At 42.2% G+C, this 22,462-nt stretch overlaps 1 protein-coding gene across 1 annotated transcript in view; it reads right to left on the bottom strand.

Moving 5' to 3' along the window:
• Positions 1-4,756: 4,756 nt before the first annotated feature.
• The window catches only part of zgc:101566 (uncharacterized protein LOC449823 homolog), a 57,668-nt gene continuing 39,962 nt past the window's right edge, over positions 4,757-22,462 (bottom strand). The window contains exon 3 of the mRNA XM_017698835.2: positions 4,757-7,141. Within this exon, the coding sequence (XP_017554324.1) occupies positions 6,861-7,141 (281 nt within the window). The 3' untranslated portion in view covers positions 4,757-6,860. The remainder of the gene's footprint in view (positions 7,142-22,462) is intronic.

Here is a 22,462-nt window from a genome sequence, read left to right as displayed (position 1 = left end):
ATCAAACCCTTTCAGTTGTGCTGAGGTCTGGACTCTGAGGTGGTCAGCCCATTGTTCAGCTGCTTTGATGTGTCCGTCTCCATTTCTCAGTGAGGTTCTTGATCAGCTACACATCCTTTCAGACCCACAGCGCTGAGTGGTCTTCTCACAGTGGAAGGATGGACAGAAACTCCTGTGGATGTTTTCAGATCTGAAGCAGCTTGATCTTCTCCTCTCTCTTGGAGATCAAAGCTTTCAGTGCTGTTTATCTGATGGGAGCAGTTCTGGTGTCTAGCAGGTCTTCCAGGTGGTTGTTAGGAGGCCCGTTTTGTCTCAGAAATCTCTCCTGAAAAATGAACATCTTGTATCTAATGGCTGTTTTGACCGGAGGCAAAATAAATGAAGAGCGGTCTCTGACTTTTGCACTGCACTGTATATCTAACTGCACCATCACTGCACATCAACTTTTCATAATCCTACTTTTTTTTTGCAAACTACTATAGACATTATGCAGAGAAAAACAACACAACACATTTCTAAAATACAGAATTGCTTTAATTGTAGAATACAGCATCAATTTAGCAAAAATAGTTCTATAATAGACAAAAAACTACTTGTTTTTTTTTTTTCCCCCCAAGTCCAGTTTATAGTAACAGAGTCTCCCAAGACAGTAGGTCACCCACCAAAGTTGTGAAGATGGATGGAAATGAGATAAATAATTGAACAGTACACTGCGTGGAGAAGCCTACAGCTGGAAGCATGCAATGTACCAGTGTTCAGGAATACCACGCCAAGTTTAGGAACTTGATTGGAAAATAATCCTAATGGAAAAACAAACACATATCAGTTAAACAAGTGGAAGCAGAGAGATAAAGAGGAAAACAAACGAAAAAAAGAAACACCGGTGATATATTCCACGTGCAAGTCGTCTAGCGTAGTAATCTGGACCTCTATGAGATGCAAAACAGCAAAGAATGAACGCGAGAGGAAGAGAATAACTCCGAGAACGCTAAGAACGTAACGGTCACATCTCAGAGCCTTCACGAGAAACGGAAATACACAACTGCAATAGATCCCATGTTTGACCTTCAGTAAGCAAATGTCATGCAAAGTGGCATTGATACACACTGTGAATGAGCCGGTTCCTCGGAGCAAATAAAACCACACCTGTGGACTAAAGGGCTGGAGGGATGAGGGATCTTGATTCAAATGTCTCAGGTCAGAGTGAAACCAGAACAATGTTAGCACAAAGGACATTCTACATATTACTGCACAGTCACATCTGTCTCATATACACTGATCAGGCCTAACATTAAGACCACCTCCTTGTTTCTACACTTTATCAGCTCCACTTACTGTATAGCTGCACTCTGTAGTTCTACAGTTACAGACTGTAGTCCATCTGTTTCTCTGATACTCTGTTACCCTGTTCTTCAGTGGTCAGGACCCCCATGGACCCTCACAGAGCAGGTACCATTTGGGTGGATCATTCTCAGCAGTGTGTGTGATGCTGGTCTGCAGTGCTGCTGGAGTTTTTAAACACCTCAGTGTCACTGCTGGACTGAGAACAGTCCACCAACCAAAAATATCCAGCCAACAGCGTCCTGTGACCACTGATGAAGGACGAGAGGGTGACCAACACAAACTGTGCAGCAGCAGATGAGCTGTCGTCTCTGACTTTACATCTACAAGGTGGACCGACAAGGTAGGAGTGTCTAATAGAGTGGACAGTGAGTGGACAAAAACTCCAGCAGCACTGCTGTGTCTGACCCACTCGTTCAAGCACAACACACGCTAACACACCACCACCACCACGTCAGTGTTACTGCAGTGCTGAGAATGATCCACCACCTGCTCTGTCAGGGTCCACGGGGGTCCTGACCACTGAAGAACAGGGTATCAGAGTATCAGAGAAACAGATGGACTACAGTCTGTAACTGTAGAACTACAGAGTGCAGCTATACAGTAAGTGGAGCTGATAAAGTGGACAGTGAGTGTAGAAACGAGGAGGTGGTCAGAACGTCAGGCCTGATCGGTGTGTCTCAAATATCACATCAGGAAAATTACACTCATAAAGGGGAACTCTGGCCAAAATGAAGGTCACCATCTCTACATCTGCTACAAACATGCCTGCTCACCTCCTACAGAGGGGCTGCAATAGTCTCTACATGAGATCTTTAGGTTTAAAGACTAGGAAACCCCTGTTTTGATGATGCACCTTGAAGGTGAAGCTACTGAGTTAATTAATGCAGGTAGAAGCCAGAAAGCCAGTGTTACTGCTAGGAGGATAAACACCACGTCTGAATTTATTAGCCTACAGATCAGGGGCTACACTAGCAGTCGGGACTTCCCTCTCGCTGTTGGAGAGGATTCTCAGTGGTGTAGTAAAGCAATGCATGCTGGGTACTGTAGTTCGCAGTGTAGGACGCAGAATCATGAATCCTGTCCAACTAATGAGGCTGAGGGAAATGCGGCGCTACAGAACACTGCAATACTAAAACAGATGATGTGCTACAAACTTAAAAATGATGGTTCTTTAAGGGTTCTGTAGTAAAGCAAATGGTTCTATCTAGAACCATGGACACTTAAAGAACCCTTTGCCTGGGTAAAGGGTTCTCGGCATCATGAAAGGGTTCTTTACATTGATGGAGAATGTGCTGTAGATAGTTCTTTACAGAACCATTTTGAAAAGGGTTCTATGTAGCACCAAAAGGGGTTCTTCCACTGTAACAAACCTGGCATCATAATAGAAGAATCTTTTTAAGTGCTTCATAGAACCCTTTTCAAAAAGGTTGTATACAGAACCACTTTCCTTAATAAAGAACCCTTGAAGAACCATCATTTTTAAGTGTGTACTTTTAGGCCCCTTCAAAAATAAAGGTGTGAAATTGGGTTCTTTGGAGTGTTTCAGTCCGCATATTATTTCCCATGACAATCTTAGCAAAAACGGTTCTATATAGCACCAACAAGGGTTTTGTAACAAGCCCAACATTGCAATGATAGAAGAACCCTTTTAGGTGCTATATAGAACCCTTTTTAACCATTCTCTTTACTAAAGAACCCTTGAAGAACCAACAAGTGTGTAGTTTTTGGCTCTTTTGAAATGAAAAGGTATGAAAACAGGTTCTTTGGAGTGTCAATGTAAAGGAACCGTGTTTTATTCCGTATGACAAGCAAGGGATCTATATATTCCCAAAAAGGTTCATTTTTTAAAACATTATTTGAGGAACCATAAACACCAGGTTTTCTACACAGAGAAGAACCAGTTAACCCAAGTGTTTGTGGTTGTATATCTAACCCTTGTTTTTAGAGAAGAAGCCTTGCAGAACCTTTTTTAAGGGTGAGTAATAAACCTGTCCGTTATGTGGTTTGAAGTAGGCCTTGAATTGGACCATCTGGAAGTGAAATAAACGTGGTTCCTCTACAGTATCACTCCACAGAACCTTTTTAGGCTGCTGTATTTCTTCTCAACACCACTGTTCACAGAGAGGAACAGATGAACTCTGACAGAAACGTCACCATGTCTAGACCCGACGCCGCTGTGCTCATTAATATGACGGCGGTATTAGTAGAAACTGTTACTTCGCTGTAGTTCATCAACTCAGCCGTGATTAGAGCCGTTCACAGTCCCAGTCCTGGGGTTTCCGAGCTCCTCATGTTTCCCTGCTGATGCAGCTAATGAAGGGCTTGATAATTAGACGAGGAGCTGAATCAGGTGTGCTAAATTAGGGAAACCACTAAGAAACGGAACTGGGATTGAAAAACTATTGAACTTGTGCTGCGTTCATGACCAAGAGGCAACTTGGAAGTTTCTGACCCCCAAGTGGGAAAAATCCATTTGAATGTGCATCAAACTAATAACTCCCACTCAGCTGAGTCAGTCCAGTCCAGTCAGCCGAGAATGTGCTGTCAATGGTTATATATGGAACCTTATTGCAAAAGGGTTCCTCCTACATTCTGAGAAATCTGTGGTTCCTTTTGGTTTCTGTGTGTATAAAAACGCAACATGTCAAAACGAAAGAAGCGCAAAGCCAGAGCACCAATCAGGGCCCAGCGGTCACTTTGTTTAGAGCTGGTTTTGACCTGTTGGTCATGCCGACCCAGTGCAGCACGCGGTTCAACGTCAGCGCAGCAGCGTAAAACTTTGGGAGAGTCTGTTCAACATAAATGATGAACTAACCTAACTTTGTGTAAATAGAGCTCAATATAGAAATATGTCCACATATGCAGTCGAGACTGACGCTGCTTTTTTCTGAATTTCTACAAACACCAGTTCATTTTATAGTAAATGAGTTTGGGCTGGTTTATGTTTATGAACAGACGCCTACAGATCAACATAGTAAAGGAGCTCATCTGTGATCCTGAGTTTAAAGCCAGTTTTTATTCAACTTAAACTTGGAACTAAGTTGTAAATAAATCTGAAACTTTGCTTGTGTGTAAAAAGTGATTTCAGAGCCACTCGGTTCTCCCTGATGGAAACTGTTTACCTTCAGTGTTTTGTGCTTCTGATCATTTTAATAGACGTCAGCGTCACTAATTAATGACGTTCTATTAAAAGACTGGTTTACCAAGAGAGACGCTGGAGGACTTTCACCTGAAATGAGTTCATGAAGCCAGTCTGGTTATAAAAATGATAACAGGACATCAGAGCCAGAATTACTCTTTTAGTACTTTTACTTTATACTTAAGTACATTTGAAGGTAAATACTTTAGTACTTTTACTCAAGTTGGAGGTCTAAAGGGAGGAACTTCTACTTTTACTGGAGGAATATTTTACCTTGGGTGTCTCGACTTTAACTCGAGTACATGATTTGTGAACTTCATCCACCATAGCTGTTCTGGTATTTGAACAAGGCGTCACCCCCACACTGTCTTGGAAAGGCAAATGATTGTATGCATACTAATATTTCATTTTAAAATCACTATAAGCTTATAAGTAGATTCATTAACTTGTTTCTAGGTGTTTGGTTTCAAGAAGTCAAATGATCTCACTATATTTGGCAGATAACTTGGTTCACGCATATTTCTTACAACAAGCAAAATGACCTGCCTATATAGTGAGATAATTTAGCTTAATAAAACTAGATTAAATTTTTTTTTAAATAAGTCAAAATGTCTTATAATATGCTTAAAGCAATCTATCAGCAATATTAGACACATCAACTGTATTTAAGATGACTTCACACGCCAATATATCATCTTTTGCAGTGTAGAAAAAGACATTATATGGTGTTTTAAGCTTTTTAAACATTATTTTTGAGTTTCTGTTTATGCTTTTTGTGAATTAAGTGGATAAACGCTAGTAAAATGTGATCTATATAAGATTAAACTATTCTGTGCAATATTTTTGATCAGACTGGATGCTTTTGTTTCAACCTCCAGCACTATATTAACCAAAGATTGCCATGACCAACACCCACCCCTAAAATAAATGAAGCACTAACTAAACAGCTCTTTAATTCAAATGTAAACACTATTTAGGAGCTTTTTATTGCACAGTTCTTTTCTACTGTGACCTTCCAATATAACTTAAAGGTCCCATTACATGGATTTTTTTAAAGAATATGATGTAGTGTATAAATACTGTCCATATACAGAAACTGAGCTACAAAAACAGCTGGTTTTGAATCCACAAATCCGTCCAGCCGACAGAAAATTAGCTTCACCTCATTCACACTAAATACTGAAAAAAAGGCAACTTAAATCTAGTTCTGATTATCTAGTTTCTCATTTTTAGGTTGCAATTTCTTATGAGATCAAGTTATTTCTATATGTTTTCTATTGAAGTTATTTTAGTAAGTAAGTTGTCTCTCTATATTGACAAATAAATTTGCTTGTTGTAAGAAACACACTTGAAACAAGCAAGTCTTTGAGATTATCTGGCAAAATAGTGAGATAATTTGACTTAATAAAAACTATTAAAACATAAAAATAAACTAAAGCAGCTAATAATAAGCCAACAACAATCTCAAAATGAGACATATTAAATACATCGACTAGATTTAAGATAATTTCACTTGCCAACATAACATTTTTTTGCAATTCTGTTATAAGGAGTGTTTTAGTCCAGACTGCTTAATACATAATGCAGCCAATCAAAACAGAGATAAGTTACATTTATGAATCTTAAAGAAAGAAAACAGCCTGTTCATCTCTAAGGAATAAAGAGGCCATGGAGGATGAATTATTACTGTTACTTAAACCCACATAAGGTTTAAGTGGACTTATGTACATGAAAAATCTAGAAGAGGCCCTAAAAACTGTGTGAATTTGATTGAATGCTTTTAGATAGGAAGTAGGAAATTCTGAGTTGGAAAATTCCAAACTCCCACTTGTCATGAACACAGCATAAAGCCATTAGGACGGCCCTGTCATTGCACATCAGGGTGTTATTCCGCTGAAAGTGCATCGCCTTAAATAATACTTACGCAGAGTTTCACACCGGCTGGTCCAATAATAGATACATTAGCATCATGTCGTTTTAAAGAATGGAGAGTTTCTTTTTCAATGATACAGACATACAGTCCCGTCCCTCGTCCATTAAATAAACAGAAAAACAAAAACAAACGTACAATCAAACTATCAGACCAACAAAAAGCATGAGATCCCAATGGTCACACATACATCAGATGTAGCCATGTACACCAGCAGAAGTTGCCCCTTTGTGCCGTTCTTGAGGGAAGTTCTGCGGTTTCTCTTCTAGTGCTAACAGGCTTAGGGAGGTATAAGCTGATCCTCGTCGGGCGCAAGAGGGCAACTTCTGACAAAAACTTGGTCTTCTTACAGTTTCCAAACACTCAAACCCAAGAGAGTGACCGCACACCCGCTCAGACAGTAACGGATACATCGAAGCAAACAGAGGAGTGGAGCCGTAAGCCAGTCTAGTCTGACTTGTCTTTTTTCTTTGATGTAACTTTACCAGCCACCGCCGACCCCACCGCCCCCACCCCTCCCGTTACCACGGAGACACTGCCCTTGACCAATCCCACGCCGGCCGCTGGGACGCTCGTCACAGCGGTTTTGGTCAACTCAAAACTTTTGCTGCCCACCCAGGCCACGCCCCCGAGGGTGGCGCCCACCGCTCCTTTGGTCAGGTTGAACAGGCCGCCCGTCACTCTCCAGACCACGCCCCCCTCGCTCTTCGGATGATCCTTGTCCAGATCTGAAAAGAATAAACGTGTATTTTTAATTACTTCTGAAGTTGATTATCAGGGTTATCAGCAGAGCACGACAGCTGGGCCAGTGCTGAGACTTTTTAAATGCTTCACTGTCATAAAAACGACATTCGCCACACCCCCCCTGAAGTCTGCACCTCAACCTGGGCCCAACAAAACAACAAGCTTCGGGCCAGGTTTGGCATGACGGTTCTATATGGAACCAAAAAGGGTTCTTTTATTGTTATGATGTCAGGATTGTTGGAATAGAAGAACCTTTTTTGGTGCTATCTAGGACACTTTTCAAAAAAGGTAATCTATATCACATTCTTGGGTGGCACGGGTGACTGTCGCCTCACAGCAAGAAGGGCCCCGAGTTTGAATCCCCGGGTGAGCAGGGTCCTTTCTGTGTGGAGTCTGTATGTTCTTCCCGAGTCTTTGTGAGTTTCTTCCAGGTGCGCCGCGTTCCTCCCATGGACCAAAGACAAGCAGTCAGACCAAGTGGACACGCTAAACTGCCTCTAGGTGTGAGTGTGAGTGTGTGTGTGTGTGTGTGTGTGTGTGTGTGTGTGTGTCTGCCCTGCGATGGACTGGTGACCTGTCCAGGGTGTTTCCTGTCTTTCGCCCAATCACCGCTGGGAAAGGGTCCAGCAACCCTGGCGACTCAGAAGTATAGGCAGTTTAGAAAGTGTGTGTGTGTGTGTGTGTGTGTGTCACATTCTCCATCAATCTGAAGAACGTGTTCACCATGCAAAGAACCCTTTGATGCTATATAGAACCCTTTTCAAAACGGTTCTATGTAGAACCCTACACAACACATTCCCCATCAATCTGAAGAACGCTTTCACGATGCAAAGAACCTTTTAAAAGGCTTCTTTGAGTATTCATGGTTCTATATAGTCCCATTTACTTAAGAACCGTTCAGATGCTCATCTTGAGCAAAGAACTTCCATTAAAACAGCTGATTTTAAAGATCAGTAGTTTAGTAGGGAAATTTACCACATTGGTATCGGTATCGGTCGATACTCCGGTTTCAGTATCAGTATCGGCACTGGAGAAGAAAAAGCAGCACAGTGCCATCTGTAAAACAGACTAAGCTATATTTTGAGCTATGCTTATTCTGATCGCTTTCTTTGCTGTATGGAGCTGATTGTATGCGGTCTGACCTTGGAACTGAGGGTAATCTCATTGATCCTGAGCTCATTGAATAAAACTGCGGATAGCAATATGCTCCAGCACCCGTCCGTCATATTTTGAGTTGAGCCTGGAAGGAAGGCTGCATGAATGGGGGAAACAAATCTGCTCTGAAATGAACAGAAGCTAATAAACCTGAAACACAGAGTGTAGGTCATTCTAAAGGCTAGATATGGAGGCAAAGTGAACCGAAATCTGCCCACTGGCTACACAGTCTGATGGAGAAAATGCGGTGTTGACTCAAAGAACAAGCAATGTACGACTCGGCTGCCTACTGCCGGCTTTCTGATCTGGAGTCGTCATCCTCTGCTAACAGGGGAGGGTAAAATCACTAGCCCAGAGTCTGCAGCTTGATATCTGAACTGGAGAAAATGAGATTAAAAACTCTGCTCAAGGACAAAACAGCTGCAGCACTCCCACAACTGCGACAGCCTCTGTTCACAGCTAAGTGAGACAGTATTTTTTAAAAGCAACAGCCAAAGTCACAAAAATAGGAAGCAAACTTGAGTAGAAGCTAGAGCTGTATTGATATGCGATACCCAATATTTTTCTTGGTCTCCGCTCTAATTCATCCCAAAGGTGTTCGGTCAGGTTGAGGTCAGGACTCTGTGCAGGCCAGTCAAGTTCTAACACACCAAACTGGTTCTTCCTCACTCATCCATGTCTTCATGGACCTTGAACTGGTGCACGGTCATGTTGGAACAGGAAGGGGCCGTCCCCAAACTGTTCCCACAAAGTTGGGAGCATGAAATTGTCCAAAATCTCTTGGTGCTGAAGCTTTAAGAGCTCCTTTCACTGGAACTAAGGGGCCGAGCCCAACTCCTGAAAAACAACCCCACACCATGATCCCCCCTCCACCAAACTTTACACTCGGCACAATGCAGTCAGACAAGTACCGTCTCCTGGCAACCGTCAAACCCAGACTCAATTGGTCACTCCAGAGAACACGTCTCCACTGCTCTAGAGTCCAGTGGCGGCACTTTACTCCACTGCATTCCACGCTTTGCATTGCGCTTGGTGATGTAAGGCTTGGATGCAGCTGCTCAGCCATGGAAACCCATTCCATGAAGCTCTCTATGCTGTTCTTGAGCTGATCTGAAGGCCACATGAAGTTTGGAGGTCTGTAGCGATTGACTCTGCAGAAAGTTGGTGACCTCTGCCCACTATGCCCCTCATCATTTTACTTGGCCGACCACTTCGTGGCTGAGCTGCTGTCGTTCCCAATCGCTTCCACTTTGTTATAATCCCACTGACAGTGGACTGTGGAATATTTAGTAGTGAGGAAATTTCACGACTGGACTTGCTGCACAGGTGGCGTCCGATCACGGCACCACGCTGGAATTCACTGAGCTCCTGAGAGCGACCCATTCTTTCACTAATGTCTGTAGAAGCAGTCTGCAGGCCTAGGGGCTCGGCTTTATACACCTGTGGCCATGGAAGTGATTGGAACACCTGAACTCAATGATTTGGATGGGTGAGTGAAAACTTTTGGCAATATAGTGTAAATGTGAAGAGCCATTTTGTCTTTCAACAAATGTTGAATCACCTTGGAAGCCACAACATATTAGATCCACTTTACACTCTTGGCTGTAAGTATGTCTCGGTATGTGCCGATGTCTTAGTATCGCATGAAAATATAAATGAGATCACAGACTTACTTTGCTCTGCTTTAAACTTCAGCCACTTTTCTCACATTTTCTTGTTCGAGTTTTTCCCGTTCCACCTTAAATGGTGTGCAAGGTGCCAGCATGTAACTGCTGCACCATTTAAGGTGGAACGGGAAAATCTGAACAAGGAACTGACTTCAGCCTTGTGACTTTTTAGCGTTTGACAGTTTCTCATTGCAGATTGAATGAATCAGGAAACAAGCTGGAGTGATTATAAATGCAAATATGAACACACACAAAAAAAAAAACCTTGCACGTCCAGACCTCAATGAAATTATGACAGGAGGCGCATGTTTTGGGCTGTAACTGCTATGAACCTGAATATTTGTGTTACGTGTGGTCACATAATAAATGCTCTACACATGTGATGATATTGTGCATATGAAATGTTTGGACGGTATAATGTAGCTCTATGTGAATATAACGTACTTTATAGATGTATCTGCTATTGACACGTTAGTTTTTCTTAGGTTTATTAAAAAGCTGAAATGAACATTTAAAGAAAAAAAAATATATATATGAAAAACTAAGTTTGGTTTAATAAACTATTTAAGGAAGATGGAATAGGAAGTAAAATCGAGTAACTGAAAACATAAATACATAAATAAAATAAGTTAATGGCGAAATAGGACCACATCCAGTCAGTTACTATATAGTTAATACAGTTACTGTACACTGGTGGTGGTTGTCGTTTTCAGGCTCTCTATCTTTGGGTTTCAGGTCACATGAATTTTCTGTTGTGGCCACTATATTCAAGACCACACTTCTGGCTTCGCTGCTCCGCAAGAACATAACTAGAGGTGAAAGATGTCTAAAATGACTCTCCTCACTTTGGAAGAGAAAAACGTTTCCTCAACAAAGTCGATAAAATAGTCTGGGATCCTTGTAGAGTTTCCCCCGAACTCCTGGTTCCACTTCAACTGGGAGAAAAGCTACCAAATGTGTGTTTTCCAGGTATTTATATCGATCTCGTACTCGGCCCCTCTCCCTGTTCTGGAGTCTCTCACAGCATTTAAAAGCACAGAAGCCCACCGGCTCTTCACGTCAGGGTGGGTAAAGGACCCCATGGTGTTGCATAAAGAGGAGAAAAACGCTCATCATACACTCTCAGAAAAAAACTACGACACCGTCACTGGAGTGGGACCCTCAGGGGTCCATCTCAGCACCTTTAGTCAGGGAACATAACTGAACCACAATCCACTGAAATGATCTGTTCTAAGCTGGACTGACTCCACACACCCCGCCTCGCCTCGCCTCCAGGCTTTTACTCTACTGCTCTGTTTTAAAACATCAGTTTATAAAAAGATACAAATATGAACTTTTCCACTAGGAAAAACTGATTTAAGGTACACAACTGGACCTTAAAACCGCTGTTGCACCTTTGAGGGTACAGTTACATTGTTTGTACACTGATGAACGAATGATGTACATGCACAGAACGCAGTGTAGGAGGGAAACGACATCAGCTAATTAACACAGATGTGAGCAATGCTGGCCTTTAGATCACTTTAGCTGATGTTAACAGCAGAGAGACGAACAGTCGTCCCCCTAATGGAGCTGCAAACAGCCGCTATACTTTACTCTCTTTTGAACAGAGAAACATTAACGTTAAATATCAGAATGTCGTGGGACGGAAAACGACGTCGTGTCTCGACAGATGTGATTCTGTAAGTTTGCTGGTGCAGTTACTCCAGAGTTCAGCTCCAGTCCTGAAATCCCTGCACTGCATAACTGTGGTTTTCTGGTTAAAGTACCTGATATTATTAACCCCTTCTTGAGCTGAACGCTAAACTATACAGTGCAGCGGCTCCAAACCTGGAGTGAAAACACCGAGTTAAAGGTCTGTGTGTCTCCTCTCTCGGCTTCTGTGGCGTCCTGAAGGTGAATCATTCACAAAGCACAGCGAACTGAAAGCATCATGCAGTGCGGTCACTCCCTGATTCAGTCCTCGAAATAGCAGCCACTACAGTGTGACATCATGTGAAATGCTAGAACAAATGCTCTAAATGTTTTTATGATCCATGTTCTTCAGATTTTCTTGAAGTACTGACCGCAGGCATCCTGTGCTCAGAAAAGAATATTGTGATGTAATATATCACAATAACGATATCATCATACTGACCACTTTCAGCTGAATGTCACAGTATTTGACGGCCACTCCTGTCAAATTACCCTTATCATTTCTACAATTTCATATCCTGCCTCTGTTGGATCAGCTCGTGGTTTGTAGTCTGAATGACCTCCCCATGCCAGCTGTTCTCCTGCCAAAGCCAAATGAAAGCGAGATTCTGGCCGGCTCCCTGAAACTGACTCACATCTTCAGCCCTCGCATGGTTAGTAATAGCTGGAGCAGATGCAGCCACACAGCTCCTGAGCCATCAGCATCGCCTCTGCCTCTTTGCTTCCTCTGGAGGACTGTAAAGCTCAGCGCCAGCACAGCACGGCTGGACACACCGCACTCGCCAAAGGAAAACAAAGGACTTGGCCATTAACAGAAAGAGCATCGTTGCGTGGGATCAGTTTGACCGAAGGACCGAGAGGGAGGCAGGTGTATGAGAGGTGCAGCATCACCACAAACTGCCAGAGAACAATGAAAACAACTCATTAATAAAGGAGAAGATCAGTAAAATGTTCTGGAATTTTCTTCATTTGGTTGTCGGAGGGGCTTAAATCAGTTCTTCCCAGGGGATTAGACTTTGACACCTGTTTTTAACCACTGATACTCAGGCATGTATACGTGAAATACAGCTATTTATGATGGAGAATTTCTTGCATTTGGTGAATAAAAAAGATTCCGATTCTGAACATGCAGTCAAATGCACACATGGCTTTTTGCCAATCATTAACATCTGCTTTGCCACACACTGAATGGGATGTTCACTGCATAGTAAAACCTCTTAATCTATGAACCCTGTTACACACCCCACAGGTATGTATAGCCTGATCATCCTTATGCAGCGCCATCTGCAGGAGCCTGACGTTACGACCACGTCAAACACACGATTTTTGTCCGGGGACCTAATGTTTTGCTGATTTTCATAGTGGAAATAAGTACATATCCACATAGTTAACTTATTATAGAGATCCTGTTACCACAGAAGGGTCTTATATTCCTGTTCCTGGATAAAAAACCATATTAAATATCTTCACTGTGGACTTGAGACTGACCGATATATGGTTGGCTGATAATACTGTCTGATATTGACAACCTGCTGCTTTATTGATATCAGCAAAAATGTGATAATGTACTGATAATTACCAACATTTATAATAATTATCACAGTATCTCCAAGATTCCAACTCACTATGGCTGGGCTGACCCTAACCTAAGAAGGTATGAAGGCAACTAATGAACAATAAGAAAAAAGAAAAAAAAACAAACAGTAAAACCGCAAAGAGTTCTGGCTAGCTGGCTGACCCCCAGAGCTACAAAAGGTATATTATTTAAGAGTAAGCACATTTATTTGAATTAGTGTGATAACAGAGAACTGACAAAGACAACATATCAGATGTTGAAACTGAGAAATTATATTGTTTATGAAATATAGGCCCATTTTGAATTTTATGCCAGTAACACATTTTTAAAAAGTTGGAAGGCAGGCATGTTTAACACCGTGTTTCATCACCTCTTCTTTTCACAACACTCTGTAAGTGTTTGAGAACTGAGGAGACTGCTTGATATTGGATTTCAGCTGCTCTATTGTTTGGATTCTCCTTTGACGCATTTTTCATTTCATAATGCATCAAATGTCATCAGTGGTGACCGGTCTGCACTGCAGGCAGGCCAGTTTAGCACCTGGAGTCTTTTAATATGGAGCCATGCTGTTGTAATGCATGCAGGATATGGTTTGGCATTGTCTTGTTAAAATAATCAAGGCCTTTCCTGAAAAAGACGTCGTCTGGATGGCAGCAAATGTTGCTAAAATCTGTATATATAACTCGGGCCCAGAGAAGGTGGCGGCGTTTCTAGATCCTGTTTATATATGGTTTCTTTCTTGCATGGCAGAGTTTTAACTTGCATCTATTAAGATTAAGATTAAGTGACCCTTATTAGTCCCACAACGGGGAAATTTCACCTCCGCATTTAACCCATCCGTGAAGTGAACCACCACATACACACTAGTGAATACACACACACTAGGGGGCAGTGAGCACACTTGCCCGGAGCGGTGGGCAGCCCAATCCGCAGTGCCCGGGGAGCAGTTGGGGGTTAGGCGTCTTCCTCAAAGACACCCCAGTCATGTGCTGTCGGCTCTGGGGATCGAACCGGCGACCTTCCGGTCATGAGTAATTGTGATTTCCACTACAGAATCATGTCTGTTTTTAATGCAGTGTCGTCTGAAGGCCCAAAGATCACAGCCAGCAGATACTGTTTTTTGGCCTTGCACCCTTACATACAGAGATTCCTCCAGGTTCTCTGAATCTTTTAATGATATTATGTACTGCAGATGATGAAAAGCAGAAGGTCTTTGCCATTTTACACTGAAAACATTATTCTTGAATTGTTGCACTTTTTGACCACACAGTCTTTCACAGTCTTGAACCTCTCCTCATCTTCACTTCTGAAAGACTCTCTTTTTATACCCCATCTTGTTACTGACCTGTCGCCAATTAACCACCAGGTGTTTTTTTGAGCATTGTACAACTTTACACAACTTTGCTGCCCCCGTACCAACTTTTTTTAAACACACTGCTGGCATCAAATTCAAAACAGGCATATATATTTCACAAAAAACCAATAACACCTCTCAGTTTTAATATCTGATATGCTGTCTTTGTCCTATTTTAATTAAATGCAGGGTTTAAATGATTTGCACATCACTGTATTCTGTTTTTATTTACATTTTGCACGGCATCCCAACTTTTTTGTAAACGGTGTTTATACATTTTATCAGCAAGGATCTTAAAATTGATATTGGCTACAAATCGGGATGGAGAGATGTAGCTTCTCTTTACGCTGAGGTGGCTGGTGTTACTCCAGCAGGCAGGAAGTTGCAGCAGTGTCTCATTAGGATGCTGGGTAAAGTAGTCTCCAGCCTTAGCTGCTGCCATCTGCCTCTCACTCACTCTTTATTACGGCTGGTGTCACCGAGACGGGGCTCAGCCAGGGTGACCGTAATGACCGGGGTGAATCTCACACCTCTGAACGTGCTAGCTGCCACACAATTAATAGCTAGCTCCAAGCACTTTGCCCCGGCGGGTGGTAATTACGCGCAGCATGGAGCTGCTAAAAAGATTCCTTGCTCAGAGTGAGGAACTGCTGGATTAGACGTATGATGTACTCCGTACTGTGACGTACAAAGACAGAAAGAATAAATATGAAAAATGGAAACGTTTTCTATCAGAGCGTAAAAATGCATCATTCTTAAGCTGCTGAATCAGCTACATTGATCTTGTATTGATTGAACTGATTATGATGATTATCAATGTGCGTCCTGCTATGATGTCTGGTTTGGAGACTGTGGCTCTGTCTAAAAGACAGGAGGCTGAGCTGGAGGTGGCGGAGATGAAGATGCTGAGATTGTCGTTGGGAGTGACAAGGATGGACAAGATTAGAAATGACCAGATCAGAGGGACAGTGAAGGTGGAGCAGTTTGGAGATAAAGCCAGAGAGGCCAGGTTGAGATGGTTTGGACATGTGTTGAGGAGGAATAGTGTTGGAGATGGAGCTGCCGGGTAGAAGGAGAAGAGGTAGACCTCAGAGAAGGTTTATGGATGTAGTGACGGTGGACATGGAGATGGTTGTCACATTATTTGTATTCAGTGCATTTTTAAAAGTGATCTAGAAGCAAAATAATAAAATCAAACTGAATCACAAAAAAATCTGAGATTTTATCACAAATAATTTCTAAAGAATCGTCACTGAATCAAACTGAATTGTTGTATTTACACAGTGTGCTGAGCTGAACTTTGGTTCGTTTGTATTATGTTATTATTATTGTTTTATATTTTTCATATTTTTAAACATTTATCATTTTTTAATGCTTTTATATGTGATGTTTTTATTTTGGTGCAATGTAAATAACATTTATTGCTATTATTAATTACAGCATAAGTACCTACAGTGCTACAATATTCACATTATTAAGGCTGTAAATTTAAGGCTGTGATGTGAGTTTAAGAAGTGATTTTAAATGATGAAAAACAGTCCTTTACTGACTACCTGACTTTATATGACTATCTAACTAGTTTTTGGAGTATAAAATTAAAATGTAAATACATAAAATTATGTTGGATGATGTTATCAGTTACTGACATTTTTAGCCTTTTCATGTTGATCTCAGCATCTGACACAGCGTCATTGTATCAGCCAGGCTTTACTGTGGATTTATTATTGTTTTGTAAACATCCATAATCTTCATCATCCATCTGGCTGCTGACTGGACAGACAGACAGGACGTGGCTTTACCTTTCAGTCAGTCTGGTTGATTGAGAGCAACAGTTCAGCCTCAGCTGGTACAGACATACAGACAGACAGACAGACAGACAGACGGGCAAAAAAGCCGACATGAAAGGCGCCTTGATAAGGTTTCAAGTTTTGGTTAGTGTGAGTGAGAGAGAGAGAGAGTGAGAGAGTGAGAGAGTGAGATACATAGAGAGGCAGAGAGAGGCAGAGAGAGAGTGAGAGGGTGAGATACACAGAGAGACAGAGAGAGGCAGAGATACACAGAGAGACAGAGAGAGGCAGAGAGAGAGTGAGGGAGCAAGATACACAGAGAGACAGAGAGGCAGAGAGAGAGAGAGAGAGAGAGAGAGAGAGAGAGAGAGAGAGAGAGAGAGAGTGAGGGAGCAAGATACACAGAGAGGCAGAGAGAGGCAGAGAGAGACAGAGAGAGGCAGAGATACACAGAGAGACAGAGAGAGGCAGAGAGAGAGTGAGGGAGCAAGATACACAGAGAGACAGAGTGGCAGAGAGAGAGAGAGAGAGAGAGAGAGTGTGAGGGAGCAAGATACACAGAGAGGCAGAGAGAGGCAGAGAGAGGCAGAGATACACAGAGAGACAGAGAGAGGCAGAGATACACAGAGAGGCAGAGAGAGAGAGAGAGAGAGCGTGAGGGAGCGAGATACACAGAGAGGCAGAGAGAGACAGAGACAGAGAGAGAGAGAGAGAGAGAGAGAGAGAGAGAGAGAGAGAGACAGAGAGAGACAGAGAGAGAGAGAGAGAGACAGAGAGAGACAGAGAGAGAGAGAGACAGAGAGAGAGAGAGACAGAGAGAGAGAGAGAGAGAGAGAGAGAGAGAGAGAGAGAGACAGAGAGAGAGAGAGAGAGAGAGAGAGAGAGAGAGAGAGAGAGAGAGAGACAGACAGAGAGAGAGAGAGAGAGAGAGAGAGAGACAGAGAGAGACAGAGAGAGAGAGAGAGAGAGACAGAGAGAGAGAGAGAGACAGAGAGAGAGAGAGAGAGAGAGAGAGAGAGAGAGAGAGAGAGAGAGAGAACACTGATAGTAGTTGGTGGTGTTGAGTACAGGCCACTTTATTTGCTCTAATGACTCCACAGGAGGGTTGAAAAATTTTGCAGCATCAACAAAATCTCGTACCTCCAAAATGGGAACTTTACAGGAGAAAGAAAAAACTATTTTCTTTTAATGTAAGTCAGTGGAACCAGAATTGTTTTTTGGTCCATTCATCATGAAATGTACACACAATGCAAAGGGCAACAGGCATTTTCAAATTACGTGAAAAAAAGGACAAAAAATAAGATACAAGGTTTTGTTCCAACAGCAGCGATATATCATGTCAGTATAAATCAGAATATATAAGATTACTTAATAGCAAGGTTGAAAAATACCTAAAATAAAAGTTGAGTATTACTGGAATGGAATTACTTCTGCTTTCATTCAATTACATTTTCAAGGGAGAAAACATGCCTTTCACTTTGATTTAGAGCTTTGAAATACTGTTACAAAGATTTTCCCCCCACTCTAATCGAGCTCCTACACCAATCCCAATCAATCACGTTCATATCGGTGTACAATTAATCTGCCCATAACTGTGTTAACTGCTTTTTATGCAAGGTCTGTACTGTCTACTAGTCATCACACAACATCTGCTAGCAGAACATTCTCCTTATCACTAGCCACGTTTACAGCCGGATAATCTGACAATCCGACAAATGGCTCAATTGGAACAGAACACGTCCATGTAAACACCTCAATCGGAATAGCTAGTCCAACAGAGGCCTTTCAGAATACACCTTTAAAAGACGGCGGTGGGACGGATGTCCAGCTTATGTGTCTCAGAACACGAAGTCTTCCTCTCTGCCTTCTTTATTAAGAACATGTGAAGGACGTTTTCCTGAGTCGAACATCATTTTACAGCGATTAAAAACACAAGCACTGCTCACTGCTGCTCATCTCCCTCTGACTGGGCTCATGCGATGCTTGTTGCCATGGTAACGTCTACACTTAGTGATTCTCTACGCAGTCGCAAAATTTTGGATCTGATTACTTGTAGTGTGAATGTAAACAGAGATTTTCCAACAGATTTTTGAGTAAGTTGAGCAGATAAACAGCTCAGTCTTAATGTATAATCGGAATGTATGTAATCAGATTGGCAAATTTCCTTACAGTGGCGGTGATAGGAACCAGGGGTCTTCATGTCTACAACACACATATAGACATTTTACTTACGATCCAAAACCTCAGACATCAGGCAGGGTATCTGTAAGCATTTCATCTAATAGCTTTCTGTGAGGAGCTTTTAGAGGTGGACGTCTGGTTCCCATCACCACCACTGTGAACAATTCTGACCTGTTTCTCTGTTTCACACCAAACGGCTCTGAATGAATGGTGGAATTCTCCTTTAAGCTCAGCTTCTCTGTACTTTTCTCACAGCTGTTTCAAAGCAGGAAAAACGGTGCTCAGAAAACAGAACTGCACCTTACGCTCAATAAAGTGCAGTAGCATTATTTGTCACCTTTATAGCTGGTTTGGGCCCAGAACCCTAAACCCTTCCTTCAGCGTTTTACAGCGTCCTGCAGCTCTGTAATTAGTTAACATGCTCAGGCCAGTGAGAGGAATTCTCCTGCTCTACTTTTCAATCAGCAAAACACCTGGCCGTTTCCTTTATGGCCCAGAGTGACCAATTTGCTCTCTCTGACAGGAACCTTGAAGATCGATCTAATTCAGCAGCAAAGCAGAAAATGTCACTTTGCCTTCAAAGATGTGATACAGAAACACTGGCATTTAAAAAAAAAAGGTCAGGATATTCTGCTAGATGTTTTTCTTTCTAGGAACAGACGCTGAGACGGAGATACGTCTGATGTTCGGGAGCCATCAGCTGCTAAAAGAGACGAGACTGGTGGAAGATGTGACAGCATTGAAGGCTACAAACACCAAGGCCATATTAAAGCTCGTCACATCCACCTTGGCTACTTACAGAAAAACCAGCTGTGCATTACTTTAGGTCAGAGCTGCCCAGTGCAGGACGGAGGTCGTTTGATTGATTTGGTCCACCAGAAAGGTCCCGTAACCCCACCCCCTCAGCCAAGTGGTGCTTGAAATTTTATGAACCCTTTAATATTTTCTACACTTCTGCATTAAATCTTTGTAGATAAAGAGAACCAAAGTAAACAAATGAGACAAAAATACTAAACTCGGTCATTTATTTTGAGAAAATGAGGCAAAAGTATGTGGACCATGCTTTCCGTATCTGGTGTGACTCCCTTGTGCAGCTATAACTGGAACTAAACGTTTCTGGTATGTGTTGATTAGTCCTGCACATCAGCTTGGTGGAGTTTTAGCCCCTCCATACAAAACAGCTTCAACTCCGTTATGTTGGTGGGTTTCCTCCCATGAACGGCTGCTTCAGGTCCTTCCACAACATTTCTGTAGGACATGTGAGGACTTTGACCATTCTAAAACATCAATTTAGTCTTCTTTAACCTTCTTTGGTAGAACAACTTGTGTGCTTAGAGTCATTGTCTTGCTGCATGACCCACATTCTACTGGGTTTCAGCTCACGGACAGATAACCTGACATTTCCCCTTAAGAATTTGCTGGTATAATTCAGAGTCCATTGTACCATTGATGACCGCAAACCATCCTGGCCCAGATGCAGGCCCAAACCATGATACTACCACCACCATGTTTTTGAAGTGTTTCAGCAATAAACACAGTGTAGAAAAAAACAGATACTAATAGAGCTTTACAGAGAGTTACTTACTCGGTTTATGTTTCTGCATTATAACACCTGCCATCTTCCTCTCCCACTGTCCTGAGTGTCCCTTCCATTATTAGAGTATTCTTCATAGCTGAGCTACTTGGTGGTATTATCTGGAACTAGGGCTGAGTCGCTACTCCACTTCATTTCAGTAGCAGTTGTTTTTACAGCGGCCTGACTAATGTCGCTCCACAACAAGGCCATTTCAACTTTCATCACTTTCATTTCTTACAAAACTTCACAGTTCTGTCATGCGCTGGAGAAGACCGCCACTCCGGAGAGTCTCATGTGGTGAGATAAGTGGACTCCAGCGAGTGCAGACGAGTCTGGAAAATTGTGTGTACGCTTAACATTCTCAACGAGATGCAGACTCGTCTGGACCCTGCTGGGCCACATACATCATCACACGCCCCGCAGGAACGACAGACACATTTTCAAACAGAGAGGGAGGGAGGGAGAGAGAGAGAGAGGAGTCATTAGAAGGGTGAGTCGTGGAAAGGAGGCTTACAGTCAGTGCTGTAATTGAAGTGAGAGGCTTAAGGGGGCCTTCTGTCTTTGTTTTACACTGTCTGTCAAAAGTTATTTCACCTAGATAAAGTTCTCATGAGTAACGCCTAATAAATGGACACTACAGACAGTTGTATTACGTGACAAAGCAACACAAACTGAAATCACTTTCGCATCGTGAAGTGTGGCTCCGGCTTACCACGCGCACTTGGTGTGAAGTCCGCTTTACCAGCACAGCCCTCTTATTGAGGTAACCATGTAAAAAATTACCACAGTAAACTTTTTTGGTGTGTTTTTTTGAATTAAAAAGTAATTTTGTGATGATCTCAAGTGCAGTTCAGTAGAATTTGTGGTTGTAGTACAGGGCCATGTCATCTGGCCATGAAACTGAAGTTAGTAAAGCCTTGGGTTCACTACATGATTTTAAAGTTTTAAAGGATAATAAAAAGACTGGGCATGTCACACTATCCAAGTGGTTTTGGGCGACTGAAACATTGGGGATCACACGCTAAACGAGCATTTGACTGACGCTCTTATCCAGAGCGACTTACAATTTGATCATTGTACAGAGGTATTGTTTGGAGTCTTGCCCAAGGACTCTTACTGGTATAGTGTAGGGTGCTTATCCAGGCAGGGGATTGAACCCCAGTCTTCTGCAAAGAAGGCAGAGTTGTTACTCACTACACTAAACCAGCCAACTTGTAAGCAGTGAAGCAGTGAAAGGAACAGAAATCACTGAACTCACGCAAACTCATAAGAACTCATGCATTTTCCAATGTCCCATTTTTTAGAGTTTTAAATGTTCAGAAATGCAATTGTGCTTGTGCCTTAAACTCATTGTTTACTTGCTGTATTTCGTTCTTTCACACTCACACAGGAGCCCATTCAGATTGAGTCGTTGACCAGTTTACACCAGATTACGCTCAGGGTCGGGTCGATTCGCTCTCAAGTTGTCAACTCTGACTGACCCAAAAAACTGCAGACTACAGACAACTAGCACAGACTTGGCCAGACTGAGAATCAGGCACTAAAATCATGGTAAAAGTTGTGTAGTGTAACTCTGACTCGTGAACGTCACACAAGCCTGCCTACTTCTTTTCGCCTGATGAACGAGAGGTGAGACGTTTTTTTTACCCAATATTACAGTTTTTCTGAGATGGAAGTTGTCTGTGGTGCTGGGATCCTAAAATGCATGCATAATAGAAATAACCTTTTGTTTGACAGAATAAATGTGGTATTAATGTATCACTTAACAATGTATCTGTGTTTAAAAGTTCATTTCATGTGTGAAAATACTGCCGTCTCCTGTTTTACAGCAAATAATTCAATAAATGAACTATGCTTTATTTAAACCGGCAGTAAATGAGGTTTTTTACCACCACTGGGGACTGTTACCACGGTAACTCAGTAAACCATCACTTGGCAGAGGTTTATTTAATAGTTTTTTTTGCAAATAGTTGCCAGGTTTAGAGGGTGTGTTTAAGTAAGAAATGACCAAATTGTTCTGGCCGCCGGCCGCCCAGGACTGCACTTGAATATCGGCGCTACAGTCACTTTATTATACTCAGATTAACAGGAGGAGAACATAAAGAACAATCATAAAGCATCTTAATATTAGTATTTGTTGGAGCTTATAAAACACGTCCTCTACAGCCAATGTGTCAATCACAAGGCCTGCAGGTCTGATCTGGCCCAATGCACAATCCTATCCGGCAGGCAGAAGGGTTTTAATTTTCTATTAATATTAGCCCATTTTACAGTGCGCTGCACTACAGTCCCCAGCATGCACTGCATCGTAATG

The sequence above is a fragment of the Pygocentrus nattereri genome, chromosome 8 (assembly GCF_015220715.1).
Source record: "Pygocentrus nattereri isolate fPygNat1 chromosome 8, fPygNat1.pri, whole genome shotgun sequence".
NCBI classification, from domain to species: domain Eukaryota; kingdom Metazoa; phylum Chordata; class Actinopteri; order Characiformes; family Serrasalmidae; genus Pygocentrus; species Pygocentrus nattereri.
The sequence above is the reverse complement of the archived record's forward strand: the minus strand, read 5'-3'. Positions and strand labels throughout refer to the sequence as shown.